Here is a 19291-nt window from a genome sequence, read left to right as displayed (position 1 = left end):
CTAGTGCTTTTTCTTTAAATACTGCTATTTGCACGCAGCTGACAGTTGTCACGGCTGGCTCCTGAGCCTGGTGACTGAAGTGGGAAGATTATATGTAAGGTTGTAAGTGCCTCGGGGCCCCAACAGGTTCAATGAACAGAAGCTCCAGCCACTAGCTAAAGTGGAGGTGTCAGAAGAGCCTGGGGTCCCTCCTTCCCCCTCGGCCTCCCAGTGAGAGCAGGTCAGTTAGCTTCCCAGCCTTTGTTCTGCTCCTTCTGTCGTGCGAAGGTGGTGCTTGCTTTGTCTGTTTCAGAGGATTATGCTTTTCAAATGTGATCGTTCTCAAAAAAATGGATTAAAACGGACTTAGTGACTTGCCCAAGAAAACAGGTTGGTTGGTGGGAGACAGGTGATTGGAACCTTGGTATTTTTTCATGCTTTCTCCATTGACATTTTTAACGTTTTCATAGACAAGTGTTTGGGGAAATATTTAGTGTGGGTTTTTTTAATTAAATTTATTTTATTTATGAGAGATAGAGAGAGATTGGTTTGCTGTTCTACTTATTTATGCATCATGGGCTGATGCTTGTATGTGCCCTGGCCTGCAACCTTGATGTTTCTGGAAGATGTGTTGCTCTAACCAACTGGGCTACCTGGCCAGGGCAAACCTATTTTAAATTTGGTAACTACATTGGAAAGAAACAAGGGACCTTAATAGCTGGTGATGCATTCTTCAGTGTTACTAACCCAGAGTCAGAGCCTCTCTGGGATTTGCTTCACAGTTGACCTCTCCTGGTCATTTGGTAAATGGCATGTGACTCATAGGCTGACCTGGGAGGAAAAGGTTTTGGAGATGAAGAATCTACGAGATAAGGTTATTTCAGAAGGGCACTTGTAGGAAATTTGCTGGAATCTCACACAAGACATTGTGTGTGGACCACAGAGGAGAATCGTCTGTGAGACGTTGTCGGTGAGAGGCAGTACCTGTGCAGGTAAAGCGTGGAGGTGGCGTAGGCGCCCGGTGGCACAAGCAGCCGCAAACCCCCTTCAGCGAACCTGTGGCTGGCCAGCGGGGGTCCGATGCGGTGGGCGACTCCTCACAGCTCCCTGTGTTCCAGGAGGTGCCCTTCTGTGCCTTCCGGACCCTTCAAGGTTAGTCACGCACAGATCGATCGATCCCTTAGGGCCCAGAAACGGCATGAAAGCGTTGTTGACCTGTCCCTGTGGTGTGCAGGCTTCTAGCTCTTTCTAGTTCTTAATGTGCCCATTGTCTGTGCTTTCATCACCCACCACGTCCCTTTTCACATCCGAGACGTGTGCACTGCAGGCCTCTGACGGTCCTGCTCAGAGCTGCCCCTCGAGTGGGAGACGGCCGTCTTAGAATTGCCCTCGGGGACTGTGGCCACCATCCTGACTCATACGCTTATATGTATATTTTAAAATATATATATATATATGTATATGTATATGTATATTTATATTTATATTTATATTTATATATTTATTATTTTTTTAAAATATATTTTATTGATTTTTTACAGAGAGGAAGGGAGAGGGATAGAGAGTTAGAAACATCGATGAGAGAGAAACATCGATCAGCTGCCTCCTGCACACTTCCCACTGGGGATGTGCCCGCAACCCAGGTACATGCCCTTGACCGGAATCGAACCTGGGACCCTTCAGTCCGCAGGCCGACGCTCTATCCACTGAGCCAAACCGGTTTTGGCTTAAAATATATTTTTATTGATTTCAGAGAGGAAGGAAAAGGGAGAGAGAAATATCAATAACGAGAGAGAATTGTTGATTGGCTGCCTCCTGCACGCCCCCTACTGGGGATCAAGCCTGCAACCCTGGACCCTTCAGCCTGCAGGCCTACGCTCTATCCACAGCAAAACCGGCTAGGGCTGTTTTTGTATTCTTTGTGATGAAGAATATGTTCTGAATTTCCCCCAGATTAAATACACAGACGGTATAGCAGCCATGTCCGTACCCTTAGGCAGGGACAGGTTTTGTCACTTCCTGGGACTCTCGCTGGCTCTGGGTGTGGTTTTCCCTGGGGCCCTGGCGCCGGCACTGCAGGGGCCACTCCAGGCCTGCCTCTCCGAGGCAGAGCGCCCTTGCCTCTTTGGAGGGAAGTGTGGGATGCCCAGTGTGGCCCTGTGAGCCGAGGGTCTTGGGAGAGGTGTGGGCCCTGTCCAGCTTATTAATCACTGTTGTGCTTTTTCCTGGGAATTCTATTTATCGTGCCTCTGCGTTTGGGTATGTGTCAGTATCGATAACCTTAGAGTGTGCCATAAACAAAGATATTGAATATTTACTTTTGGTACCTATTTAAGCTTTTTATTTAGGGCATTTAAAATATACTTGTCTTTTGGGCACCTGTTGTATGTGGCATGTCCTAATTGATAAATCCTATTTCACCAGAGATTCATTTCTTTCATAGTTTTCTGAAGTGAGCTGATAACCTGTCATGTTCCATGTTGGTAATAGAAACTATGCTGTTCAAGATAATCCAAATCTAGATCTAAGACATGAGAAGTTTTCCTAATTATTTCAGTTGCTTTGTTTATATTTTAATTTCTTGCACATTTTGCTACGTCAGTAACACATTTCTACAGACTGAATGTGTAAGTCCTTTAAAATGTGGATTTTGAAACACCCCCAGTGTGAGGGTATGTGGGGTGGAGCCTCATGAACGGATCCCATGCACCCTCAGGAATTCATGCCCTTACCCAGGACTCCAGCGGGCTCCCTCCCCTCCTGCCACGTGAGGACCCAGCCCGAGGCAGCTGCCCATGAACGCGGAAGCTGCCCTCACCGCACCACCGCTGCTGGCGCCTGGATCTCGGACGCCAGCCTCCAGAACTGTAGGAAGTTTCTGTTCTTGATAAGCCTCAGTCGTCATAGCAGGCCTGGATGGCCTTTCGTCATAGCAACCTGGACGGACTGGGGACACACACGTGTAAACACCAGAGGGGAACATAAAAAATTAAGTGGGTAACTAGATTTCAGCATTTTGTTTTTTGTGTTTTTTTTTAAATTTTATTTTTATTGATTTCAGAGAGGAAGGGAGAGGGAGAGAGAGATAGAAACATCAATGATGAGAGAGAATCATTGATCGGCTGCCTCCTGCACACCTCCCACTGGGGATCAAGCCCACAACCCGGGCATGTGCCCTTGGCCGGAATCGAACCTGGGACCCTCCAGTCCGCAGGCCGACGCTCTATCCACGGAGCCAAACCACTGAGCTAGGGCAGATTTCAGCATTTCAAATCAGGTCATTATATACTTCTTTACATGTACTGCATTTCACATTATCTTCAGAACGAAAAAGTAAAATCTGTGGTCTCCCTTCCTCCCCCTGAACATTGCCATCTTTTGGGCTAGATGCAAGGCAGGGAGGGCGAGCTTAAAAATAGATGGGCCTCACCTGGACAATAGATGGGTCACTGTCTCAGCTACAGCGAGGTAAGTTCCTCCTGGACTGAAGATTCTGTGAGCACAGCCATAGACATTTGCTGTCTGCCTGTCTGTCTCCACGTGCAGTTTTAGATGCTGGCAAGTGCTGGATGAGTGCCCTGCTGCCTCGTCAGGCCAGGGCTGCTTTTGGAGTAGGAACAGGGCGGGACTCTGGCTGCGCCTGGGCATGGGCTCTGCTCTCGTGAGATCGAACTCCAGTGACCCTCAGTGCCCAGGGGGCCCAGCAGACACGGTCACAGTGGTGGGCCGTGGGGCTGTGGCACGCGTGCTTCTGGAACTGGTGGCCAGGATAGGGATTCATCAGAAGATGGGAGAGGGGCACAGGACAGGGGAGTTTCCAAAGGATCTCCCTCGATGACACTAGGTCAACACTCAGATACGGTGATGTAATAAAAGGTGGCATTTTAATATCGGCAGATCTGGATCTCCCTTCTGTGGTCATTCAATTACTTACTTGCTGAAAATGGTCACAGAACACAGGTGGAGGGGAGGGAGGGCCACGGGTCACTCGAGAGTCCAGTTCTCTTCCGGTGCCCAGTGAGTGTGACCGCCCAGCCTGCATCTCCCAGCACCGCCTGGGTGTAACTGTTGGCTAGGTTATTCCCATTCTGCCCGGACCCAGGACTGCTAGCATTGATTTCCAGAGAGCCTCTTGTATTTGTGGTTAGTTGCCCCTCCACCTGCAGATACTGGTGTAGAATTATTTTTGAGAGTGAGGAAATACAGAAAATAAATGGGTATTTTTCAGTATAAAAAGAAGTAACAATTCCCTCTTTTTCTTTACCCAAATTCTAAGATGACCGTTGTTAAAATTAAGTCTAGAAAAACATAAAGTTGGCAACTGTGTAAGGACAGATACCTGGAGTTATTTTCCCTTTTTTGGGGCGGGCGGGGTTTATAGTTTCCAACTTTATTGAGATACAATTCACATGCCATGACATTCACCCTTTTAAAGTACCGTTTATGGGTTTTAGTAGGTTCACTTCTACAGCCGTCATTGCTGTCTAATTAGGATATTTTCACCATCCCAACAAGAAACCCTGTAGAACCCTTGTAGTCGTCCCCATTTTCCCGTCTTCAGCGCCTGCAGCGCTAATCCGCTTTTTTTCTCTGTGGATATGCCTGTTCTAGACGTTTGTATAAATGGAGCCATGAAAGTTGTGTTCTTTTGTGTATGGTTCTTTTTAATTAGCATAGTATTTTCTTCCAGGTTCACCCATGTTATAGCAGTTAACATCACTTCATTCCTTTTCGTGGCCGAATAATGTCACCTTGTATGAGTATACACAACTGTTCGGTTATTAATTTTGTTGTTATCATTCCAAAGTGGCTGCACTATTTTACAGTTGTGTCAGCACTGTATGAGGGTTCTTTCTGACTTCTCTACGTCCCTGCCAAAACTTATTATCTGTCCCTTTTATTTCTAAGATATGTTTTTACTGAATTTGTTGGTTAATAAAATTATATAGGTTTCAGGTGTACAATTCTGTAGTATGTCATCTGTGTGTTGTATTGTGTGTTCACCATCCGAAGTCAGCTCTCCCTCCATCACCATTTACCGTCCTCTACCTGCCCTGACCCCGTCCCTTTCATTTTACGCATTTGTGTGGGTGTGAAAGTATCTCTGTAGCTTCCTGTGCATTTGCTTAATGACTGATGGTGATGTCATCTCATGTGCTGATTGGCCATCTTTGCAGAAAATCGATTCAAAATATTTTGCTATTGTTAAATTAGGGTGTTTTTTTTTTTCTTCAAATCTTGGGTTTTAAGTGTTGTTTACTAATATATGTTACAGATAACATATTGTTAAATAATACGATTTCCAAATACCCCCTCCCATTCTGTAGGTTGTCTTTTCACTTGCATGAATTGTGTGCTTTGAAGTACACAAGTTTTAAATTTTGTGCTGTGATGTAGGTAGGGCGTCAGCTTTGTTCTCTTACTTAGGAAGATCCACTTGTTCAGCACCAGGGGTTGAAAGGCCCTGCTTCCCCATGGCGTTGTCCTGGCGCCCTTGTTGAAAATCATTTGACCGTGTCAGAATGTATGTCTGTTCTTCAGCTACCAACAGAACTGTCTCGAATACTGTGTATTTGTAGTAAGTTTTGAAATTGGTAAAGATGAATATTCGAACTTTGTTCTTATTTTTCAAGACTATTTTAGCTCTCTAGGTTTTTTTAATTTCTGGGTGAATTTTAAGGTTAGCTTGTTCTGCAAGAAGGGCAGCTGGGATTTTGATTGGGTGTCATGTTGAATTGGTAGATTTAAGGAGTATTGCTACCTTCACTGTATGTCTTGATCCATGAACATGGGATGTCTTTCCATTTATTTTTTAAAATTTTTGTTAGTTTTTTAATGTACATTTCTCAACACGTTTGTTCAATAGAAATATAAATATGTTTATAAGTATTTTATTTTTAGAGTTATTGCTAATGGAACTGTTTACTTAATTTCATTTTCAGATTGTTCATTCTTGTGGATAAGTTTCTGTACTGATCTTGTATCAGGTTACAGAATCTTCCTGTGTTCTGTGGCTGCGAGCACATCTGCCTCCTTGCTGTAGCAGATGCATATTGCGCACCTGCTGTGTCATGGGTGGTTTTCTAGATGCCAGTGCACAAAACCCACCCAGACTCCTGTTTTCATGGACTTATACCTGGTAGGGAAAGAGAGATTATATTATAAACAAGTTGTGTAAAATATATTGTATATTGCATAGTGTTTTTAAGAAGAAAAATCAGGAAATGGGATATAAAGTGTTTATGGATGGAGGGGATGTGTGCAGATGTTAGGGGGGCTAGAGAAAAGCTCACTGAGGTGGTAACTAGAGTGAAGCACTGAAGGGGATGGGGGAGCCTTTCAGGCAGAGGTTAAGGAATTCGGAGGCCCTGGGGCCTGAGGAACGGAGAGGTGGCCAGTGTGGCCTCAGGAAAGGAAATGGCAGGAATGTAGGGTTCAGATCATTTGCTCATAATGAGGAGCCTGATCTTTACCTTTGAGTCACATAGGGAGCCATGGAAGGTTCTTGAACAGAGGAGTGAAAGGTGTGACTTAGATCACGTGGCTGCCAGGTGAACTCAGAAGATCATGTGGACGGTCAGATTGTGTGGCCATCGCTGGAAAACAGCGGCCACATTGACCGTTCCATGAGTCTGGCCAAATGCATACACTTTGCAGCACAAATCCTACCAGGTTGTAGACTCTCCCTTCCTAGTCAGTTCCTGCCCTGCCCCCCCCCCCCCCCCCGTTCTGATCTTTTACCATAGCGGGGGGTGGGGGTGGAGGTGGGGGGGGTGAGCTTGCTCTAGAACAGCGGTTCTCAACCTTCCTAATGCTGCGACCCTTTCATACAGTTCCTCATGTTGTGGTGACCCCCAACTTCGTTGTTACAAATTATTCATTGAACATAATTAAAGCACAGTGATTCATCACAAAACAATATGTAATTATATATCTGTTTTCCGACGGTCTTAGGCGACCCCTGTGAAAGGGTCGTTCGACCCCCAAAGGGGTCGCGACCCACAGGCTGAGAACCGGTCTCCAGAAGGTCATATAAATTGTGTCGTAGCGCTTAGTGGTACCAGGTTTCTTTTACTGGGCATACTGTTTTTGAGGCTCATCCACGTTAATGCACGTGTCAGTGGGGTGTGACTGCCTTCCATGAAGGGACAGCTGCAGTGAACGGCGTGTGAAGTTGGTTATGTGTTTGGGGATGCGATCGCTCGGTTATAGGATCGTTCTGACACGTTTGCAGACGGTCTCCCCAGATCTGTTCGTCGTTCTCCTCCCACCAACAAGGCTTAGCTGCCCTGCGTCCTGGTCAGCATTTGGCTGTCGGGCGTTGTGAAGTAGCCTGGTGGTCGGTGTGTACCTTAGTTTGAGGGGTATTTTCACTTGACAGATAATTGTAGGTTTACTTGTTTTTCTTTGCGCATTTGTTTTTGTGGAAAAGTTATTATTCTTTTCTTTTCCTTTAGTAAAAGTCTTTTTCCCCCTCTGGCCTTTTAAAAACGATTTTCTTTTTATCACTGGTTTTGTGACTATCCTGATAAGGATTTGTTGAGTTCTTTCCTGTCAACCATTATTTCTTCACCTCCCTCCCTCCCATGCTGTCTGTCTCCTCACGGAGCTTCAGTCCCGTGTGTGTTGGACCATTTGGTGCTGTCCTCCGGCCACTGACAGGTTGTGTTTGATCTTTTTCTCTCTGTGCTGCATTTTGCTTTGTCTTCTCCTTCAGTGTTCTTTTTTTTCCTATCGTGTCAATACTTTCAGGTATTTCAGTTTGCATTTCTTTTGATTGGTTTTTCCATTTGATTTGTTTTAAGGTTTTCTCTTTCTTCATCCATGTGATGTTCCTTTGATCCTTGAGCACATTTATAGTAGTCATTTGAAAGTCCTTGTCTACTGATTCCATCTTTCATTTCAGGATTTTTTATTGCTTGTTTTTTCTGATGTTATGGGCCTAAATTTCTTATTTGCATATTTAGTACTTTCTCCCTGGATGATGTACACTGTAATAGTCTGTTGTCTACTGAGTGGATTTTGTTTTGTTAGTGTCTGTCTGTTTTACATGCCAGCTCAGTACCTTCTGGTCAGCTTGATCCTTGCAAGGTTGTATTGGGTGTGTCTGCAGAAGGCTTTAGTGTGAGGTCCCTAACTGCCCTTCTTAGTGCCCTACTGAATGCCCCAGGGCTGCCCTAGTCTTCACTGTGTTGGGAGGGACCTGGGATCCCCCAGTCCCTGAGGGCACTGTGCTGGAAAACCTGTGGGTCCCTCCAGGCATTGGCCTGTCGCAGCCCTGGCGGGGGAGGTCAGAGGAGAGAGGACCAGCTCTGAGCTCTGGGTGCAAACAGGAGCCATGGGCCTGCCAGCTGAGAGCCGCAGGTCTCACCGCCTTCCTGCCCTCCCACAGCAGCCCGGGCCCTGTTGCTGGATGTGTGTGTGTGTGTGTGTGTGTGTGTGTGTGTGTGTGTGTATGCTCATCAACATTATAAAGGATGAATTTGCTTTTGTAGTGAATGGTAGAAGAAATGTTCTTTGAAAGTTTATCCAGTTGTCCATGTAAAAAAAAACTGAGTGAGGTGTTTTATATTCTAGGTTAAAACGCTGTAAGATCCTGATTTTAGAATCCACCAGCTCCTCAGAAGTTTGGCGAAATATGGTATGTTTCTATTTTATTTTTTTGGAATTCAAAATTGCACATGTCTCTTAATGTTGTGGTTCGAGTACTGACAAATGTGTTCAGCAGATTTGGGTGCCTGTCGGTTTCAGAGCATCGTGCTAGGCACTAAGCCACAGGGCTACCGGGTAGGCCGCACGAGGGGCCCCAGTGGGTTCTGAGAGAATTTAGAAGAGGCCGGTGTGCCGTGCGGAGTAAAGCCATGTGCCCAAGAAGAGGGAGGAGCCAGCTTTGGCTGTTAGGCTGTGAGCTAAAAATAGCTTCCATTTGTTGAGATCTTACTGTGTGCCGGGCACCGTTCTCAACGTCCTTAGGTGAGTCCGTTCATCCTCATGAAGTCTCTGACAGAGGGACTAGCTCTCAGTTCTGCTGACGAGGAAACAGGCTCAGAGAGATTAAGTCACTTGCCCAAGACTTCCCAGCCAGCAGGTGAGAAAGGGAGGGGCGTGCAGGCTGGCCCTGCAGCCTGTGTCTGCCCAGCACTGGCCCTCGCCAGGAGGGGCTGGATGGGAGGGCTCGGCTGTGTCATCTCCAGACCCCACGCAGCTCTCCAGTGAACTCGTGCGCCTCCATGAGTGACCTAAAGGCTGTCGTGGCCTTCTCATTGCCACGTTGACAGGTGGGAAAGTTAGAATTGCTCGAACCTTCTAAATCCAAGTGGACTCTCCGCCTATGAGGAGAGTTCCCAAGAGGGAACATTGTTCATTTCAGGGGGACCCCTTGCCTCTTCCCCAGAGGGCCCCGGGAATGTCCAGGTTCTCGGGAGGAGACAGGAAAACCTGGGAAAGGGCGTGATTTCCAGGGATCATCGTCCCTCTCCTGAGGCCAGCCCTCGCCCTCACCTGAGTGGGAAGCCATGTTTATAGGCCGCAGAGGTGTGGGCTCTGCATTCCCTGGGCTCTTGGGCACCTGGCCTTTCTCCCGAGTGGGGGCTGGGTCCTTGCTGGGACCCACCTCCGGCCTTCATTTAAGGTGTGAACTGCCAAGGGTCCTTTTTCCTCCCTCCCAGTCCCATTTCCTGAGTTGGCTTCTCAGATTTAGGAAGTCGTCACGGGAAGAACTGGTTGCACGAAATGAGCCCTTGGTCCTGGACCTCAGCCGAATGTCTGCGACCACAGCAGGCGGCGCTGCCCGAGGCGCTGGGCCGAGGCCAAGGAAGGGCTGCAGGGACTCCGGGCTGGGAGGGCGGCTTTCCTGCTGCTGCTCCTTCCTGACCTCGAGGAGCAGGGGACTCATCGCAGGGAGAGAGCTGGGCACACGGCACGTTCGGTGACTCTCATGGGAGTCACCAGGCTTCGGTGACTGTGTGTGCGCGCACGTAACTGTCCGTTAAGCCTCTGGCTCCTGACAGCCTCCTGACTGCTAGTCCCATTTAAACATTCCACAGTGTGGGTCCCACTCCGTGTTGTCATCTTGACTCGTTTACCTGTTTCAGTGGTGAAACTTGGTGCAGGAAAACGAAACAAGCCAACACTTCTAACCCTGGTGGGACGCCAGCAGGTCTGGCTTTCGTCCCAGCTTCACCGCTAACCTGAAGTCTTGGGCAAGTCCGTTACTCGCTCTGAGGCTGCTTGCTTATTAGCTTAAATTCTCACCATCGTGTTTGCCCTGGTCAGGTGAGAGCCTCAGCAAGTTGTCATGAGACTCAAACAATATGCTGTTGACCGTGCTTGTCAACTGAGACTCCGTAAAAGTGCAAGGGATGGTGGCCACACTTCTCCCGGGAAGAGGTCACTTAAGAAAAGTAAATTCTGGAAAATAGTCCTTAAACGATTTCTCTAATTACTCCTCTGATGAATGTTGCATTGATACCTAATTGGAAGCTTTGAAGATGATGTGTGAACAGTGAATCGGGTGTGTGTGTTAAAGTGTTCTAACTAAAGATTTGTTTAATTTATTAGAGTTATTAAATCTACGCTCAGACCAAGTTAGCAGCTAGACTGGTGTGACAGCCTGTTTTTAATCAGTGACTCAAAGCTGTGATCCCCTGATGTCGACGAATGGCCACAGCTTGTAAAAGGTAATTGTGAACGTTATTTCACAGCCTCTAGGGGCTGCCGTAGAGCGACGCACGGTCTGTAAATACACGAGGACAGTGATTGGTGGGCATGTCCTGCTGAGAGCAGCGGACTACACACTTGATTTGCTTCTCCACTTAATCTCCTTTCTAGAATAGTTCGTGCTTTTTTTCTCCCCCAGACTTGTCTGTATGAGTGAACAGGAAAATGCTTCTCAAAAATGTTAATAAACATTTTATTTGAACATTATAAAAACTATGAAAAAGTTATTAATATGCATTTTAAAGTGTGCCTTTTATGAGAATTTTAACTGAACATTTCTGGAAGTTTTAACAACTATAATGAAACGAGTATACTTTTCTCTCCTAGAGAGTTTCAGTGGAGGTAGCAGCGTGTCTTGCAGGCTGGAGAAGCTGCACGCAGTAGGGTGGCAAGTGAGCCTCCGTGGGTTTCTGTGTTCAGATTAGTGGGTGGGCGGGGATCACATTTTCTGCCGTCCAAATCAAGACCTACAATTGAGACTCTTCCAAGATGTATTTTCTTATTTTCTAATGTTCCCTGCTTATTGTTTCAGTTTTAAAGTTTTGTTTCTGATGTTATTCTAACAAACTGCAAGTTAACCTGAGTCAGTAGTTTTTGTTTTTCCTTTGATTATCTCTCCTGACTGTGGTGAAATCACAAGCATGTGTTGGATCCTGACTTTCAAAAACATGGCAGTAAAGAAGAAAGTCTGTGAGATGTTAGGTACTTCATAGATTTGAGAGTTTGATTTGAGAGTTTGGAATCCTTACTTTGGGATATTTTTTGATAAATTATTTAGGACACTGTAGAAATGTGCTATATACAGAGTGACTAGAAATTTCATCAGATATGTTCTGTTACTTATTCTCTGCTAGAAAGTATTTTTTACTAGTTCTGTGTATATTCACTTTTCTCTTGATTAAAGAACAATTTCCATATTGAGTGAAAACAACTTGTGTTAACCACGTATAAGAGACCTAGGATAGATCTGCTTTAGGGTAATAGTCTTTCAATCTTTTTTAATATTTTATTTTTCTTTAGACTGATTGGTTTAAATTTCTTGGTTTGACTATAATGGCTTTCAGTACTTGCTTTAACCTGTTAACATTACATGATAATGTAGTGTATTTGCAGTAGTTGGGAGATGTTTCGATGCTATAATATTTATAGTCTCGTGTTTAGGGATCAGAAAATGGAATGTGGTTACATGTGACGATGTCTCTAACCTCTGTCCCTTGCAGACTCTCCACCTGGCGGCATCACACTGTGCTTCTAGGACTCGGACTTGCCTTCTCGCTTGTGTCTTGCCCTTTTGCTGTCGTATTTTAATTTTCCTGTCACTGTCCTCATTTCCCCCCTCCTCTTTCCCTGTCCCTTTGAAAGTGTTGCCACCTACATGTTTGAAAGCTTCTAATCTGCCTCTCTTCCCTTAGTGCCAGCAGGTTTGTTTTTGTTTTGCAAGCCTGCCCTGCCTCCTTACAGTATGACACCCGATGCTGGAGGGTCGCACTTTCAAAAATGAGTCAGCTGGCACATGGGGTTATCATCAGTTTTTAGCTCTTCTGTCTGAGAGATACCAGTTTGGAAGCAATCTTGGGGTACTTACCCACAAGGCTGGTGGAGACCAGGTGTGTCACCAGGGGGTTTGCTTGCTCCCCGGGGAGAGGGTGGAGTGAGACTTTTGCATTTGTGTCACTGCCAAGTCACTGCCACCTCCAGCATGTCCCGATTCTTAGTTCGGATATAATTTTGTACGAGATTGAAAATGTAAAATACACTGCAGAGAAAATCTAAAGCAAATCCTTGAGCTGCTGGAGTCCCCTTCCCCCCCAATTTTTCCCCAGACTCTGACCCATAGAGGGGTAATTTTGAAAGTCTGATAAAGAAATGAGTTTTTTAAAGATAAGAAATGTGCACAACACTTACTCTTTTGTCGGTGGCTCTGATTTTAAGATTCCTTTGCTGAAGTTGTTCAAAATTTCTGATAAATTCAGAAAGCAAGTTCTTGTAATGTCATTGTGAACGTTTAGCTTTTGAACTCTAAAATAGGTTTTATTTATTTTGAGAATTTGAAAGTGTTAGAAATCAGTGTTCGGTTGATCCACCTCAGTATACACTGACTGATGCTGTTTGTAACAGTGAACAGGGTAGCAGGGGTTAATTGAACAGTGCGGTAGTGACGGGCAAAATTGGGTCAATGCCCCAGCTTAGTGTCTTAGAGTTTTGAATTTCTACATGAGAAAGCAGCAGTATATTAAAAATAATAGAAAATAACTGCAGCTGTTTATAGCGGATGTTAATTCACGGGGAGTTACCACAGCAGAGCCCTAATGCCCGGAGGGCGCCCGTCCTGCCAGGGCTTTCCAGGGAAAGCTAGTGAACCAGACGGTCACAGTCAGACGGCGAACCCGGCCCAACTGTCTCGCAGTTCACTCAGGCTGTCAGGTTCAACATGACTGATCTCGGGCCGAGGTAGGCAGACACTTTCTTACGAGGACCAGATAAGGAGGATGTTAGGCTGGGGGCCCTCTGTGTCTGCCAGTCCCACAGCCCGGCAGCAGTAGAGCAGGGCCCTGAGCTCACGGCTGGGGCTGCGAACACCTTTGATGCTGTGGGTGACCATTTTGGGGTAGGAAGTTTCACAGTGTATGTTTTCACTAAAAGCATTTGACTTTGTAAATAATTAGTGACATCATACTGGTTTATATGTTGGTATCTAAATGTAGTGTTTTCACAGTTTCCTTTCCTTAATAAAAAAATTCACTGAGTTTTTATTAGTCAGGCCTAAATAAACGTGTTGTACGGCAATCTGACCTGACCACTTTTTTCTCACGTTGAAATCTTGAATTACTTTTAAAACTGTTCACGATAAAGTGTTGTTTTCAAATGTGTCTCCCCAAATAACACCTGCCCCTTTCTGGAGCGTGGAGCGTTCTGCTGAGCTTTCCCCACTTGTGTTCACAGATCGCCAGGAGAAGCGCAGTCTGACGACACTGAAGCCAGCCGAATGTAAGTGGGCGGCGGGTAGCCCGGGGGTCGCTCTCAGGGGCCTCACGTTGGAAAAGAGAGAGCAACGCTTTAAAAGATAAATCGGGAGGTAGAAGTATACCCACTGTTTTCCTACTAAACAGATATCTCTAAGCCTTGGTGCTCTGTCGCTAGGGTCTACTTCTCAGTGGACGGCCGCACACTCCTGGATCCTTAGGTCTTTGTGCTCCCCCAGCAGCTGTGGGGAGATGAGAGGGAAGTGGAGAGGCTCAGTGTCACAGCCATTGGCCAAGTGCCCTCTGTGTGCCCGGCATGCAGGATGCCTGAGTCTGTTCCCAGCCGACAGGGACGTAGTCTCCTCCGTGGAAACGGCAGGAGCAAATGGTTTCCGTCGCTGTCGGGGGAGGAGGCCGAGGGTGACGGGGAACATGAGGAGGACCAGGGCACTCAGGCAGGACACCCCGATCCACAGGGCAGGGGAGCTGGGGTGGCCAGAGCGGCCGAGGTAGATCTGGAAGTGTGACTGGGAGGTAGGTGGCTGGCAGCGAGGGCAGGCCGTGCCGGGCAGACGCACGAGCAGTCACGAAGCAGCACCTGAGTGTGGGCAGGGCGGGCGGCGGAGAGTCTGGGGCACAGGCTGGCTGGATGCCTGGAAGGGCAGGAGGTGAGGCTTGAGAGAGAGGGTAGGGCCTTGCACGCTCTCCTCTGCCCCCGCCCCCGTCTGTCCCGCCCCCGTCTGTCCCCGCCCCGTCTGTCCCCGCCCCGTCTGTCCCCGCCCCCTCTGCCCCCGTCCCCGTCTGCCCCCGCCCCGTCTGTCCTGCGGGGCTGACTGTGGTCGGGCTGCTTCAGGTGGTTCTTGGTCGTCTGTCCGCTCACTGAACACGAGCGCGGAGGCCTGGTGAGGAGGCCTGGCACACGTTGGTCAGTGCCTGTTGTGACGGAACCAACTACTGAGCGTGGGCACAGCGCTCGTTTCTGCCCTTTCAGACGCGTGGGCGTTCTCTGCAGTCCGTGTATTTGTCAGCGCTTGTGTGTGCACAGCCCGGGCACGCCGACAGTGACACCACGTCGTCACGAGCACTTACACGCGGCATGTGTTTTGTGAGCGAGGTGGATGGAGATATATATATAATATGTATATACGTACAAGCATTAACTATAATTTTAATGTAAAATGTGACACCTTAACATGTTTTTAAAGGTGAATGATTTTATGTACATATTTAGTTCTATAATTTTATCTTGTATTTACTGTATAACAAGCACTGTGGGTTATAAAGCTCAATAAATCATTCATTAGGGTTTATTCTGTTAAACATACTTCAAACAGTAAAATTATTGATTTATATTTAAAAAGTTTCAGTGGAGACTGTATGTTACATTATAGTTACAGCCTTGTTGGCTGGACTAGGGTCCTAGGAGCTCACCCCGTCCCCTCAGCGCAGTTGCGGCAGACCCAGCCTTACCGGAACCGTCGCGGGCGTCTGCTGGGATTCTTTCTGTGAGGCCTGGCACTGTGTCGGGTGCTGTTGCTCACGCGTCCAGAATCTCTCCTTACATACGGGTGGCGGTGGTGTGTTTGCCAAGGCAGCATCCTAGAGGGGCAGGGGCACCTGCTCTGGGAAACCAGTGAGCAGTGTGTGTCCACTGGGCAGGCTGGCCACGGCCTATCTCGGCCTCATCTCCGGCGTCTCGGTTCCTCACGGCTTCACCGGACGTCATCTCCACTTAAAGTCACTGCTCACACAGTCACTCTTTTTGAACTTTGCCATTTTATCTTCTTTTATTCTCTACTTTATCCTCCGTTAGTTGTATGTTGCATTTCAGTTACTGTTTCTTTCCTGTCATTGTTCATTCTGATTTGCATCTTGTTTGCTCGTTACTCACTGACACGTCTTCGCTTTCTGACAGCTGCTGCTCTTACGGCTCATCTTCTTCGTTCCTGTGCTCATCGCCTATTTTCCCACCGCCTAGTACAGTCGGTTTAAGATCTTTTCTGACTGCCGCCTCCTCTGTTGTTGGCAGCCACTTCTTTGGTTCTAGCCCCAGTGGTTGGCCATTGACGGGGGCCATTACGCCTCCTTCCCTCGTGTTGGCACCTTGACGGGTGAAGCAGAGTCATGGTCAGCGTAGACCTCTGATATTTTCATTACGATTGTGATGGGGGTTTTGTTTTTTTATTTTTTTTGAGAACTGGTATGCGTAGCTCCTTTTCTTCCTCCTCTCCTCCTCCTCCTCCCTGTCCTTTTGTCTCTCATTGTATTTGGGGAAAGGCGTCCATGTTGCTGCGCTGACTTGCTGGGGGAAGAGTGCGCGGAGCCGTGTGGTTGGATGGCCGTGTCGCTGGAGGGCAGCGAGCAGGCGCTAAATAAAGACTTGAGACATGTTTCTGTGAAGCGCCAGGTGGGGTTTATTTTAGGCTCTGCAGCCGCGCAGTGTCTGCTGTGGCCGTGCGGACACAGCCGTGGGCAGCCGGGACACGCGTGAGCTTGGACACGGAAACGTGGATTTGACATCATTTCCCCGGTCACAGAATGTCCCTTTTCCTGACTTTTCCCACCATTTAAGGTTGCAAACACCATTCTTAGCTCGCAGGCTGTAAGGACAGGTGGCGGGCTAGACGGCCCATCTGTGATTTGACGGTTCCTCCTGGGGAGGGTTCACCTGGTCCAGTTATGACCAAACTGTCATTGTGAGGCGCCCATCCCATCACAGGCCCTCTGTGTGCTCTGCACTGACAGGCACACAGACTTGCCCAGGTGAGCAGGTGTCACCCAGCGAGGAAGGCAGGAGGACGCTTCCTGTGCCTGATCCCATTGGTGACCAGGCGGCTTGGCGGGGCTCCCTTCCCGCCCTGTCCCGTCCCGGCCCGTCCGAGCGGAGCTGCAGATCCCAGTCCTTGGGCAGAAGCAGGTCAAACAGGGCCCCTGCTTCCCTTTCTGGTGTTAAACCCCCTTGGGTATTAAAAAGCCCAGGTTTTGGAGTCGGGCCTGGGTTCAAATCTCTGATTAGACGTGAGGCTTGTAAGATCGCTGCTGTACACATCTGCGGAATGAGGGTTAACGTGCCTGTTCACGCACTCGGGAGGGTGGTGATGACTGAGAAGGAGAGTGGCTATCTCCTGCCTGGTGCTCCCTGCAGGCATGTCTACCCCACGGCTCGCTCACTCCTCTCTCAGCCACGCCGTTCTCAGGGTGCCCCGTTGTACAGGGCCGAGGACACAGGGCCGGTACGGGACCCACACCAGGGGCAGAGCCAGCGGGTCCCCGGGCAGCCGGCTCCGGGTGAGCGCACTGCCGGGCTGCTGCCTTCTCGTTAGCGATGTGTGAGGAATACTGTTCCTCGCCACAGTTTTCTATTCCGTTGTGATTTTTGTTTATTCCGTCGTGTGAATGGTGAGCATGTAAGTGATCGTCTGTTGGCAGGCATGTTGATTTTTTTCAGGTTTCATAGACACTGCATTTTCCAAAAATTGTCCAATTGTTTCCCTCGAGTGGGATCTCTCACTCCCATGGCTCATGCTCTGGTTACTTTGAAGACTTTTGGTAACTGATCCTAGTTTCCTCCAGAAAAGAGACACACACCCGTTTCCCTTCTCGCAAGAAAGCTCCTGCCCTTGGGAGAGGGTGCAGCCGCCCCTTTACCGAGCACTGCATCACGGGGAAACTTGTCGTCTGTCTTCCTGTACATGTGTCACTTCAGTCGCTGGCATGGGAATGTATGTAGAATAATCATCTGTATTTGTAAACATGGGCCTGTGTGTAGCTACACACAATGAAATCCCTCTGTCACGTCCCTGCAGGCTTTAGGTGGGGTGTGTGTGTGTGTGTGTGTGTGTGTGTGTGTGTCTGTTTGCATGGGGAGTGGTGAGTCTGTACGGGACATCTGAAGACTAGAAATGCCAGAATGAATAGGGTGTGTTCGCATTGTTACTTTTTGTCACCTTGATAGTTTCAGACAAAATCCTGCTTTTGAGGAGAAATTGGACTTACTAACGTGTCCCTCCCTTACGTACTGCTTCTCTGCCTTCCTGTGAGTGCTCAGTGTGTCATGATTAACAGGCTGCATCTCACAATTAACGAGACCCAAACTCTAATGCCATTTGCAGGAAGATAATCGTGGGAACAGTTGGAGCATGGAATTAGGTAGCTTTCGGGTAGGGCTTTGATTTCCTGGGTCGTTCTTGTTCCTGTGCATGTGAACTTGGGACCCGAAGGAACGGCTGTGAGCGGCTCTGTTGATTCCGGAGCCGCCTCTGCGCCAGCTGTGGTGCTGGGTCTCGGCCGAGCCGCCCCGGAGTGGGGCTGCCTCGTCCCCGGGGACCCTCACCTACACGCCAAGTGAAGGGGAGTGGAAATACTTCCTGTTGCTGTGGCGTGAGGTTGATGAGGAAGTGGAACAGCATGTTTTAGGGTCAGGATGGTGTGACACGGCACAGTGCTGGATATTTCATTTATAAATTCATTTTAAAATCCCCATAGGGAAGGTAAGGGGGAAAACATGTTTTCTTCTCGGTAGAAGTTCTGTTAACTATAAATATAAAACAAATGGTTGAAATAACATGTGATTATCTAAAGGAAAGTTGGATTGGTACTTTAAATAGATTCTCATTTCTTAATGTGAATTTCTAAAGTGAGAAAGTACTGAAACTCTTAGCCATAAACCTTGTGATTGTCACCAGTTATGATAAACAGTTTATGTTTACCATCAGACAGGCTCCCCCCCTTTTAAACCAAAGCAAAACATACTCTATTTAAACAGTATGTGGATCGGCACTGGTAGCCTCGTGTTCATCATAGCCTCATAGGAAGCAGCTACCGAGTGTCTCACTCATTGAGGAAGCCTTGGGCCAGCAGGTCCCCATTCCCCACAGCTCATCTGCGTGTGCACGCTCACGACTTCCGAGCCTGCCTGACTTGCTGGCATCGGGGAGCTTTCTGGGCTTACTAATCACTGTGCTTCTTGTTGACTGTTTGGCAGGAAGCGAGCAGCTGCAAAGCACCTAATAGAACGCTACTACCACCAGCTAACCGAGGGCTGTGGGAATGAGGCCTGCACGAATGAGTGCTGCGCGTCCTGCCCCTCCTTCCTGCGCATGGACAACAATGCGGCCGCGATCAAGGCCCTCGAGCTCTACAAGGTTAACGCGAAACTCTGTGACCCTCATCCCTCCAAGAAAGGGGCGAGCTCCGCGTACCTGGAGAACGCGAAAGGCGCCGCCAACTCCTGCTCTGACGTGAAGATGAACAAGAAGGACGGACTAGCAGCCAGAAATGACTTCAAAGGTTAGGCGCTCCATTTCCCATGGAGAATTTTTCACTGAAAACCCGCTTGGAGGTTTAAATAACGAGGAAGGGCTTTGTGTGTCTGTCTCATTGTGTGACTCCTCGGACATGACAGCAGAGTGGAAACGGTTTCTTTACGCTGGTAATGGAGCCAGTGATTTAGCTGGTGTGCTGCTCTCATGGTTTCTTAGGAGAAGCAGTGTCTGTTCATGGCGGGATGGGAGCTTTTAAACCCTTTTCCACTAGGAAAAAGGTATTAAGTGGCAGCCGATCTCCTAAACGAGGCCAGTTTCGGGCGTGAGGGAGGGCCCCGGCACGGCGCGCAAGGCGGGTGGGTGGTC

At 48.0% G+C, this 19291-nt stretch overlaps 1 protein-coding gene across 3 annotated transcripts in view; it reads left to right on the top strand.

Moving 5' to 3' along the window:
- The window catches only part of UBE3A (ubiquitin protein ligase E3A), a 40965-nt gene that overhangs the window by 4683 nt on the left and 16991 nt on the right, over positions 1–19291 (top strand). For 2 of the 3 annotated variants that reach the window (XM_059678082.1, XM_059678084.1), the window contains exons 2-5: positions 8557–8620; positions 10540–10658; positions 13642–13686; positions 18646–18950. In XM_059678082.1, coding sequence (XP_059534065.1) covers positions 10639–10658; positions 13642–13686; positions 18646–18950 — 370 coding nt within the window. In that variant the 5' untranslated portion in view covers positions 8557–8620; positions 10540–10638. Of the gene's footprint in view, positions 1–8556; positions 8621–10539; positions 10659–12110; positions 12306–13641; positions 13687–18645; positions 18951–19291 lie in introns of all 3 variants that reach the window. The other variant, XM_059678085.1, reaches the window with a different exon arrangement.

Source organism: Myotis daubentonii, chromosome 21 (genome assembly GCF_963259705.1).
Source record: "Myotis daubentonii chromosome 21, mMyoDau2.1, whole genome shotgun sequence".
Classification (NCBI taxonomy): Eukaryota; Metazoa; Chordata; class Mammalia; order Chiroptera; family Vespertilionidae; genus Myotis; species Myotis daubentonii.
The sequence above is the reverse complement of the archived record's forward strand: the minus strand, read 5'-3'. Positions and strand labels throughout refer to the sequence as shown.